The 12,230-nt window shown below is 28.8% G+C and overlaps 1 protein-coding gene and 1 long non-coding RNA gene across 2 annotated transcripts in view; one reads left to right on the forward strand and one right to left on the reverse strand.

Moving 5' to 3' along the window:
- LOC105136415 (uncharacterized) overlaps positions 1-8,336 on the reverse strand; it is an 18,807-nt gene extending 10,471 nt beyond the window's left edge. The window contains exons 1-3 of the mRNA XM_011041738.1: positions 8,043-8,336; positions 7,840-7,945; positions 6,336-6,833 (exon numbers count right to left, since the gene is read on the reverse strand). Of these exons, the coding sequence (XP_011040040.1) occupies positions 6,573-6,833; positions 7,840-7,945; positions 8,043-8,185 (510 nt within the window). The 5' untranslated portion in view covers positions 8,186-8,336 and the 3' untranslated portion in view covers positions 6,336-6,572. The remainder of the gene's footprint in view (positions 1-6,335; positions 6,834-7,839; positions 7,946-8,042) is intronic.
- On the forward strand, positions 5,657-6,406 carry LOC105136414 (uncharacterized). Its single transcript, XR_844336.1, has 2 exons — positions 5,657-5,825; positions 6,338-6,406. It is a non-coding gene; the product is annotated as an uncharacterized LOC105136414 (long non-coding RNA).
- Positions 8,337-12,230: the final 3,894 nt, after the last annotated feature.

Genomic DNA, 12,230 nt, shown 5'->3' on the forward strand with positions numbered 1-12,230 from the left:
CCGATCATTTAATAACTTTTCTTTTGATGAGGGGTATGACAAGAAATTAACTGCTTTGGTGATATAAAAAAAAGATTTTCATTAAAGAAATAAGAAACGTTTCAACGTTATTCTTTTTTTTTTCTCTATTATTTTTCTAGAAAGTCAAGATTGTCATAACTCATCATAGGAAAATCTTTTGTGAATGATGGTTGATTTTAATAAGGAATTTTTTTTTAGTGATAACAAAATCTCTCAGCTAAATACTATTTTTAAGCTTCTTATAATTAAATGCCATTAATATATGAAATCATAGTGGAGATTTAAAAAAAAATTATTTGAGATGATAATTGTAAGCTCTATTTCTTCTAAAATAGTTAAATATAAAAAGATTTTTATCTTTATAAAGATGAAAAATACTTAATTTATTTGGTACAAAAACATATAATATATCATCTAAACTGATTGATGGACACGCAACTGTATATTATTCCAAAACAAAATTATTTTCTGTATTTTATTTTTTTAAGGGAGACATCTTTATGTATGCTTGAAGGAACCTATACTGGTGATGTGCAATGAATCTCAAACATGTGCCAAGCAACCCTATCCTTAATTATTTCGTCTATTAAATGAATTTAAGGTATTTAATTACGTATTATTATGTTAAGAAAGAATAATATATTTCATTTCAGTTTAAAAAATAAAATAAACTATAATAAATTTCATGTTCATTTAGTTTACTCAAATTTTTTATTTATTTTTAATTGATTTTTTTAATTTTTTTATTTAATATTTTCAACATGTGGCTGATTATGAATTACACTATGTTAATTATTTTAGTTTTTTTTTATAATATTGTTTTAGTCTCATAACTCACATCACGAGTTTTACGAGTTAACTCGAGTAGACTTAGGTTGTTTTATTATGTTATTTTTTTAGATTAAATTTTTTTCAAATTTCATCATTCAACAATGAATTTATTAGAAATTTAACTTCATATTTTTTTTATTTAGAGTTATCTTGGTCTCATGATCTAAATTGTGAATTTGAAAGTTTAATCCGAATTGACTCAAGTTAATCCAATATATTGTCATCTTAATACTTTAAAAAAAATTATTATATTAAAATTTTTTTGTCAAATTATATTTTTATCAGCCGTTTATATTATTTTAAAACTTATTGAGTAAATTGGATTATATTAAGTCAACTATTATATTAAGTTAACTCGAAATTATATCATTCAAATTTTAAAAACAAATAAAAATATTCTATATATAAATCATATAACCCTGAAAAAACACTTCAAAATACTATAAAACCAAAATATACGGTTTCAATTGAAAAAATAAAAAAACAATTGGACCTAACAAGCAACAGTTGGGCAGTCAGATATGGCTGCAATCCATAGTCCTAATTAATCATTCTTAATTCTTTATAAGCTTAGATAATCGTTTTATATCCTTCTATTTTAATCTTAGTACAATGTGCACTTCTTCAATAAACTTTATAAAACTTGTGGGTCTTCGTATTAGTGAAAGGTGTAATGATCCACAGTCTCGGCAACAAAGGCGTATCCGGTGCCGACTTTCGACGCAGGCCCTCGTTTTAAGCCGCGCGTTTGCTTCGAAAAGTCCTCTTCCCATCACATGCTTGCGTGTGGGTGCTTCGATATAATATTAGGCACATTCCCTTTGCTAGGTCAACAAATACGGTTTGAGGTTCCATGGGGGACTCCTCATTTTGCTTAGGAAAGGGAAGGGTGATAAAACCTTAAACAGCATAATGCATGTTTATTAATAATATTATTGGAAGTTCGTTTACGATACAGGATCCTGTTGGAAAAACTTAAATTATCTTCTTTTTTTGCCCTAATCATGGGTGATAATATTACAAATTGTCATAAAATGATAATATTACAATGTTTCGGTGAAAACAGTCAAAATTTTGGAAATTCAGTGTATCAAGTGCTAAGACGTACAGTGATAAAATATGAATACAGTGACACCCAAGAAGCCACCACTCAAGCAATATGCTCTTTTACCCTCACGAGGGAGAAGCTTCTTGCTTGGATCGGCTCATGGATTTATTTATTTTTTGGGTGAACACATTTAACAGTTGCCAACTTCCTACACTTCTTCCTCCATGTGTAAATATATAGATGAACCCGTATGGCCATGAAATGCCTGCAGGAAATCATAGTGGTTATTGACAGGGGAAAGAAAACAACAGAGAGAGAAGCCAAGATGAAGAGCGACAGATCCATGCCTCCTCAACACCATGGCTCAATAACTTTTGAAGCGAGAAATGACGTTCACAGGTCCAAAGAGGATAAAGCAGCGGTGAGGTCTCTTGTTGTGGAGGATAAAGCAACACATAACAAGCTAGCGAGCAAACCATCTCTAGACATAGATGCAAGCGCTGAGGCATTCATTAAGAAATTTAGGCAACAACTTATGATCCAGAGGCTTGAATCCATTGAGAATTATGAGCAGATGCTGGCAAGAGGTCTCTGATTAATTTGCCATCGTACGTAATCCTTGAGTATATGTAATGTCATCGTTATGTTTAATCTCGTATTGTTTTACGCGTTGTAACTTGTTTCCTCTCTTTAATGCTCTCATGTGCACGTATGTTTTACAAAGCAAGCATGCATCAGAAGAATAAAGTTGCTCAATTGAGTATGAAGTTCTTCTGTGCTAAAGTTTATATAATTATATCTTCTGTATGAATAATCGGCTTCTTTCCCTTTTTTTTTTCTCTCCATTTTTTGTGATTTTGGCTATTGATTTGATCAATGAAACATCTTTTATCTTTCAAAGATGATGAATCTGTCTGTGAATTATATCTTCTGTATGAATAATCCATTTTTTCTCTCCATTTTTTGTCATCCTTGGAAATAATAACCTTCAGATTCAATCCCATAATGGAACCAGGATACTTGGAACAGCCAAAGGGCAGGATGTGGTCTGTTTGGTTCAAACAAAAGTCAAATTACCGTTTCTGATTCAAGTCTTAAAAGAATGAAATTCATGGGATCTGTTGTGGAATCCATTGATTCAGAGGGTCACTCCTTGAAATTTTTTTATTATAGTGGTGATAAAATCTCTATTTTTAAAAAAATTTCTTTGATTTTTTATTGTGGTGGTGGTGAATTTGTAATTTTTGAGTTTTTTTTTTAAAGAGTTTTTCTTAGTTAAATTTGTTCTTTTTCTACTTGATATTTTTTTATTATTTTACACCTAATCTATTTATCACCATTTTTTTTCTTATCTTTATTTTTTTAGTTTTTTTCTTTACTCTTTTGTTTTGTTTTAAAAAATATATTCTTTACATTTGAAATATTTATCATTCTACACTTGATCTGTTTATACCATTCTTTTTGTTCTTACCTTCATTTTTTTATAATTCACTTTTTAATTATTTTTTTGAACTATTTTTTTTTAATTATTAAACAAAGACTAAGAAAATGATGTGTTAATAAAACAATTGAAATATGGTCTCATAATAAAACAATTGAGATATTGTCTCATTCTTATACTACTTTAAAAATATAGTTGAGATTTTATAAGTCTTTATTAACACATATTATCTTTATTATATTAGTATCCATTTATTAATTTATAATTATATTTGTTTACTTTATGTTAAAAAATACTTTAATAACACCTATATATTAATTTATTTGTGCTAAAAAAATTTGACCTACAGCTAGAAGATGCATTAACACTTTTATTTTACATTTATTAACATAAATAATTCTTAATTTATTTAATTAAATATATGAGTATGTGTATGTATATTTTTAAAAAAAAAAATTATCTTACATGTATCAAAACATGAATGAAATTACTAATATTATCCAATATCGATAATCTCTCGATAAAATAGGGATTTAATTAAATCCCTGTATTAAGTAAAATTAGTCTTAATATAATTTTGTTAGGTTAATCATGCCTCTCCTACGTGTTTTTTAACTAATTTAGATTGCAACCTAGTTTTACTTAACAAAAATTTGATTAAATTCTCGTAGAAACTAATTATATTGAATAATTCATTCCAAAACCATTTTTACTTCGACTTCTGACACCTTTTACACTCTTTTTTTATTTAGCTTGGTAGGATATCTTTCTTTTATTTTTATTAGACAAAAATATAATCACTTAATAACTCATGCATTTGGATTGAAATGGTTTTGTTAACATACTATTATAGAGTTTTAATGATTAAATAATTATAAATTTAAATATTATTTTTTAATTAAAATTAGCACAAGAGAATTTTAAAATTAAGAGGCTTTCAAAATATTAAATCATATTTTAAAGTATTATCTAATATTATGATGTATATTTGAAAATATACATTCCATTCATAAGGAAAAACTAACATTTTAGGAACTAAGCGATTGAGTTTATTAGGATAAATTACAAAATGAAATAAAATAATAATGACAAAGAATATAATTAAACTTCTAAATCTTCAAAATAAACCTTAAATCTTAGGGTATATCGATTCAGAAAAAAAAAATTTGAAAGTTTTAGAACTAAAATAAAAAGTTCTTTAGATTTTAGTGACGTTATATCTAGTGGCTCCGCCAGAAATCACAAGTTTAAAGAATACAAAAAACTCGAATACAGTCCTCTCCTCTTCTTCTTTTTTTTTTTTGCGCTTATTCAAACCCTCTTAGATTAACATGTTTTTAAGTTTTTAATTTTCAATATATTTTTTTTAAAAAAAAACATCATTTTAGAGTAACACTACATGGGTTGGTAAGTACTACTATATGAATATTATTTTTGGTGTCAAAACATTTAGGGTGATATTGAGAAATTTATAAAATTTACAATCTCTACATATTCAATGTTAAGCTTGTAGTAAAAGAAATTCAAATGACTTGTATTTTGAAGAATAAAATAACAAATGTTTAGACATTAACTAAAGAACTAAACTAACTGAGGTCGATTTTATTGTTCATGTAAAAAGTTAACATTCTCCTTCATTTGGTTACTTTTTTTAATTTATTTTTATTTTATTATTTAATATTTTTTATTATTTTATCATTTATTTTTATTTTTTATAAAATTATCATGTTCTTAAATAATTTTTTTATAATTTAGTTCCTGCTTGATTTTGAGTTTTTATTTTAGTTAATTAATATATAATTAATATACCATCATCCTAAGTAAAATATAATTTAAGAAAAATATAATTACTAAGTTGGAATCAATAAACCATCATTCTAATATTAAAAAAAATTATTTTGATCTTTTATTAAAATCAAACCATGTTTTTTTATTAGTCTTCCAAGGTTTTTTTTAACCAATTAAGTTAATAATTTTATGTCAGAGAAAATTTTACATAATTTAATTTTAAATTTAATCTAAATAAAAAATTAATTTATTAAAATAAGTTTAATAAAAACATCAAATATTTTTATGCAATCTGAAATTTTCTTTTTAATTTTAAAGAATTTTTTATCCGACATGAAACATAATGCAGGACTGAAGCATAACGCGGGAGAGTGAACTAATAATGCACTATTTTCTTGTACATTCAGAAAGGTTCTAGATCGAAAGCTCTTGGAATAACGAGAATCTGATTGAACTACAAATAAATTACTTGTTTTAAATTAATAAAGATTCCCATTAATTTTCATAAGCCTTGTTTCTTTAAAAAAAAACCCAAATGGTTAGATTTTGTACACCGAAAGAGGTTGGGCCGAGCTCCATAGGATACTTATGAATCGAGTAAATAGATGGACGTAGAATTAAATGGGCATGGACCCATAGGATTGAGTAGGCTCAGACCCAGAGTGATACAGCCAATCAAGAAACAATATTGATAAGGTTTGTGGTCAACCTTTAGGCGGAGTGGTGCTCCGCTGCTACCAGTACTGTAGGAGTAGGAGAAACAGAAATCAATGACCACTTATGCAAAAATTGTTGATTTTTCGTTCTTACCTCCCACACAGAACGGAAGCAATTCGACCATTTCAGTTTAAAATCCAGGCTCAAGGCAAGAATCTTTTTGGTCAAAATAGCTAGTTACTTGTGCTCATGGGAAGAAAATGGATTGAAATGATTCAAAGTCTAGCCAGAAAATCAAAATTAATGCGTGGGTGCCTGTTGGCGTCTGAGAAGGGAACCGCCGACATAAAGTAGAAAGTTAAAGGCACCTGTGGCATGCCCCTCGTGCTGCGATGTCTTCTAAACCAGTCCATGAACACTGAACTTCTATCAGTTTTAGAAGGAGAGGGACGGCATGCCCCTTGTGCTGTGCCAGCCCAGGAACATTGATTTTATATCAGTTTTAGAAGGAAGGGAAAACAATGAGTAAAGGATGAGTAATTCCGCAACAGATCCAATCTGGATGATTGATACAATTTTATGCAAGAAAGTTCGCTAGATTCTCTTGTTATTTTAGAGTGAAACAAGATGATCATCTCCACATGAGATCTCATATGCTTTGTTTTATTTTATGTGCAGGAACTAGTCACTAACCAACGAATATAAGTTACAAAAAAGCGCACGGAACAGAGACCGCAGACCCAGAAGCTTCGTGCAATTGATTGATAACATAGCAAGTAGCGACATCTAGATTGCTCTCTCCTGCTGCACCATTGGCTGCATCTGCTGCTGCATCCTTTCGAGGTTCAAGTAAGAACATGATTGTGCGATTTCGCCAGCCAAAGGGATCACTGGGAGGTTATCACAATCGCAAATCTCAATCATAAATCCATCAGGGTCATGGAAGAACAGCTGTTCAACTTGGATCCCACCTTCCTCCACTAAAGCTCGAACGTGCTGAATTCCCATTTCTTTCAACTTCTTCTCCACAGCTGCCATACTCTCACACTGTATACGACAGAAGCTAACACATTTACATTTGCCATGCATGTCTCTTCTTTTTAACAAAAACAAGCTACATGTTTTAGTAACTTCTTGACTAAATGATGAAATGACTACATATTGGGATTCTCGACAGCCATCTTCCACGAGTAGGAATCAAATATGGGATGAGGACAAGGTTAGGTATTATCTGTCCCAACGTCTGACTAACTAAAGAGTTGGCAAAACCCGAATTGCCTTCGACAAACTATAGTGATGGGCCATCCATACAAGAGAAACACAGACACACTGAAAACTCTGTCGATACCAAATATTCTCTTAACATTCTTGATAATAATCGTTGCCATCTGACTATACGTGATGCAATTGCCTAGTGAAGAGACCAAAGTACAGCCATACTTGTTATGAACAAAGTGAGAAAAAAAAAAATTTAAATAATGTATTGGGTGTCAGAATGACCCTCCGGATTCATGTATGGTTAAAGCGAGACTACAAAATTATAATTGCATGCTTAGCGTTTGCTTCATCTTATGGCTTTATCCAGGTAATTGACCCCTTCTAATTGCAGGGACAGCACAAAACTATTGTGTCCTTTATTTATTTTTTAATTGTCTAAACTATTTTTTTGTTTTGTATAAAAACCAGCAATTTTGTAGTTATCACTCAAATGACGTCGTCACTTTTGGAACCACCCTATCATGGACGGGCAATCTGATGTTTGAACATCCACCAACCTAAGTGAGGGGTCGAATTGATGTTTATATATATAATGGAAATCATTTTCATATCATTATCAAACACTTTAATTCCGTTTTGAAATTTGAATGAGGTTATGTTTTAAAATATTTTTTATTTTGAAATATATTAAAATAAAGAAACCACGGTTCAGTCGGAACGGAAAACAGCCTGCACCGGCAACGAGAAAAGGAACAGACAATCGATTTACGCAAGAAACAAACACAATTGAGGATCTACGTTGAGCTTAATAAGATTGGACATTCTAATTATTTACCTGGAAAGAGATATGATTGTCCTTGGGATTAATTTTACCTTTCTTCTGCATCTTTTCTGGGTTTTCTGACTGCAATAGATGAATTCCAATTCCATAACCAAATAACCTAAGTAAACAATTAAACAAATTTAAAGAAGAACAGCGTCAAAAAAAGTGGTGCTTTTGTGATCTCCTTATATGTCTGCAAGTAAGGAATTACTTACCATGCCCCATCAAAGTTAAAAGATCCTGGCCTCCTTATCGGCACAAAACCAAGAACATCCTCATAGAAATCAATGGATTCCTCAAGTGATTTGCACAAAAGTGAGATGTGGTTCAAAGACTTGAGATGAAGTGGGTTTCCCATACTCCTTCAGTTTCAAAAGAGCACAACTCCAAGAACAAAAAGAAAGTAATGAATCAAAAAGAATAAGCAGAACAAAGAAGGGTTAGAAGGACTTCTACAAAGAGTTATTTGAGCTTGTCACTGCCACCTTCAGCTGTGATTTGTGTGAGGACATCATTTTTCGGTTTGATTTATAGAAAAAAAACACAGGGGAGGGCAGAAGAGATGATCTCTTCATGCGCGCCACGTGTCGCTGTAAACGACCTGTTGGATTTGGATTATTCTGACACGTCAGAGTCTACATGCTGAGTAGGCTCCTCACCTACTCTATTGGCTCACGGGCATGTACCCTTTACCCACTACGATCCACCAGCTCCATTGCACGTAACATGCAGTCTCACACGCTCCCAAGGAATACACACACACACACACACATATATATATATATATAGAAGCTCTGTAAATTTAGAAAAAAGAAAATAATTATTTGAGAGAAATCTTGAGTGACGTGGAATTTGTATAAATTAACACAGCTATATATGGATATTCTTGCAATTCTCACTATAGAAATATATATATATATATAATTAGACCGTGAGATATTAGTAATTGATAAACGAGAAATAATTTGTAACCTTTTTTATAAGTTGAGATTTTTCATCGTTCACGTAAAGGGCGTATTTATCCTAGAGAGAGTTCCACGTGGGTGGTGAGAGTTGAATGGGTACGTTACAGACTTGTCTCGTGCTTTGACTACTGTCTTGATAACCGTCGTCGAAAACTTTTCTTTTGCTAAATAAGAAATAATTAAAAAAAAAAAAAAAACTACATCTTTTGGGAAATTGTTGTCCGTCAAGACAAGAATACTATTCTTTGTAATAGGATTACAATAATATCGTATTTCAATCATAAAACTTTTAAATTAGACACTGGAGAAATAAATAAATAAATAAATATAATCTTTTTACCATGATTTAATTATTATTTTCAGATTTTGCATGGATATACAAGTCTTTTTATTTTTTGGCAGAAGTAAAAAAAAATTTTACCCCTCTAATAAAAAAAATTGAACTTCCATCTAGGGGCTGTTTAGTCTTTTGCTACGCAAAATAAAATAACTTAATTATTTTTAAAATAAAATACATTAAACTATCTTTCAAAAGCTTTTCGGTTCTTTTATCCTGATTTTTTGTTGATATTGAGTTGATTTGAGGGTATTTTTGTATTTGAATATATACTAAAAATTATTTTAAAAAACCTTGCACTGCAACAAATAAGCGATGCATGCAGAGCCATTGGTGACCAAACATTATCTTTCATGTTAACGTTTGAATCATTTTAGTTTCCCCACAATAATAAGATGATACATGTAACTAGCAGCTCTCTAATTTAGCTTTAATAACCTTTTTTTTTCTCTTATTTTCTTTCATCTCCTTAATTTTTATGCCATTCCTTTTAGAATTGCAAGCTATCCCTTCACTTTTTTATTCCTTCATATTTGTTTTTTTATTATTATTTATTTTATTCAGAATATTTTTTTTATTTTTTAAATTTACTTTTCATTCTTTTGATTATTATTTATTTTATTTAAAATAATTTTTCCATCATATTTGATTCTCATTCTTTTGATGAAAATTGTTTTTTTTTTTTTTGCTTTGAAATTTTTTTTAAATTGATATTTTTTATTTCATCTTTTAATATTAAATTGGATCGGAATTGAGCTTTTTGATTGATCTTGCATGTAGGATTTTAGAGATTGCAAGTTTGAGAGATTAACCCAAATTTAGGAGGTTCACCTAAGTTTTCTTAGTTTTTTTTTGTTTTTTTTAAACTTGTATTTTTTTAGTTTCATCTTTTAACACATTTATTCAAATAGAGATTGGGCTTTATTATTTTTTATTTATTTTCTTTCTATAAATTTTTGACTAATTTACAAAATAACTCAATTTATCTCATTTTTTTATTTGTTGTTCTTTGTTGAATTTACTATGATAATTTTTTTAATTTAATTTTATTTTATTTTATATTTCAATATTAAATTAGTTGAAAGTTAATTTTTTTTTCTAGTTTCATTCTACAAGATTGGAGTTTTTTCATATTAGGCTTCATCATTTAATTTATTTTTTTATTTATTTATCCCAGTCTCATAATTTAACCCAAGCTTTGACGACTTAGTTTGGATTGACTTAATTTTTTTAAGTTATTTTTTATTTAAGATTTCTTATGTTTTATTTTTTAACATTGAATTTTTTAAAAAAAATATAATATTTTTTATGTTATTGTAGGAATCCACAACTAAACAATGAGGAAAGTTATATTAGATGCAACAATGAGAATCGCTATATGTTTTAGTTTTTTTATTAAAAAAATTAATAAATTGCTCTTTTTTTTCTAATGTGGGGTATCTTGCTTTGATTGAAAGACAAAACAAGTCCTTTTTAAAAACAATATGTTTTTTTTTAATTAATAGATGTTATCTTAAAATCATTTCTAAAATTAAAAAAAAACAATTAAAAATATTAATTATTTACAAAATAATCATATTACAAAGAAAAAATTAGCCTCTTGATTTCACTGCAAACCAAGGAGAAAGTATTATAGTTTCGCACAATACTTTTCTTTTTTAGGCTCTCGGAGAATTTTCTACTCCATTCACCAATTTTTTTAATTTTATTTTTCTATATTATATTGACTTGGATTTAAACTTGATAATGTTTTTTGGTTAGCTTCCTATGGAGTTCCTATAATTTTCAAAAAAAAAAAATCGTTACATTGAGACAATGCTTAATTTGGCAAAATATAATAAGATTTTATTTCTTAAAATAATGGAAACTTCAAGGGGCGTGATTTGGAATTTTGGTCCTTAAGATTTGTCCTTACTTCATTTGTTTTCCGTTTAAATCCTTGGATTTTATGAGAAAAAAGAGAGTCATTGAAAAATAATAGGGGAGAGAGAAATTAGCCGATTAATCATATTTGAGCAACCCAAAAAAAAAACAAATTTTTGTGTCAATAAGTTATGGTTATCAAGAGGAGTGTTATTAAAATGTTTTTGAGTTTTTACATCATTAGAGAAGGTAAATTAGGATTAAAAAAAACTGGCTTAATTCTAAGTTTTTGGATTGATTTAAATGTGTTTATTAGGTTTTTCTAGGTGAAAAAAAGTTAAAAATGGTTTATTAACTCCAAAGAAATTCATTTCAATTTTATGACCATCTCTCTAGTAATCAAAATATATACAAGCAAAACCATCTACGTGGTGGCCAAGTGGTAAGGATTTGGGATCAAGGGGTTTGCTTCCTCTGTGGTCTCAGGTTCGAGTTCTTGGTTGCTCATATGATGGCCACTGGAGGCTTACATGGTCGTTAACTTTAGGGCCTGTGGGATTCGTCATGGTGCGCGCAAGCTAGCCCGGACACCCACATTAATCTAAATATATATATAAGCAAACAATACATCATATGTTTATATATAAATAAATTTGTTCACTCTTCGAGCACCAAAAAAAAAAAAAGGTGCTTGTGGCCTCTTCTTGCAAGCTAATATGTGATAGGCTTCTTTCTTCTAGGTCAAACATGAGACCCCATCTCTTTAGCTTAGATGCCTATTTATTTCTTCAAATTATATTTTTTATTTTAATTTTTATCCCCTTTAAGAAACGACGTAACATGAAATTTAAATTATTGTTCAATTTTTTCCATGGTTCTTGAATAATATTATAGTATAGTGTAGGAATGTTAACAATTTTCTTTTCAATTATTATATACTTAATATGAAGAAAAAAACAATTGCTTATGAATATTCAATGAAAATAAAAGTTGTATATAAAATTTTTAATTGAATTCTTATATTATTTTATCCTCTTTATTAATTTTTTTTCCTTTAATCATATATAAAATATTAAGACATTATTTTAATAGTTTTAAAAAATAAATTTTGAGATCATGATAGTTTTTAATTGAAAACAATGCTTGTAATTAAAAAACCTACTTTCATTAAAACAATAAAGATATAAATCAACAAGAAAATAAAACCTCAATTGAAGAATTTTTTTTTTCTGTTTATT

Source organism: Populus euphratica, unplaced genomic scaffold (assembly GCF_000495115.2).
Source record: "Populus euphratica unplaced genomic scaffold, PopEup_1.0 scaffold174.1, whole genome shotgun sequence".
In the NCBI taxonomy this organism is placed as follows: Eukaryota; Viridiplantae; Streptophyta; class Magnoliopsida; order Malpighiales; family Salicaceae; genus Populus; species Populus euphratica.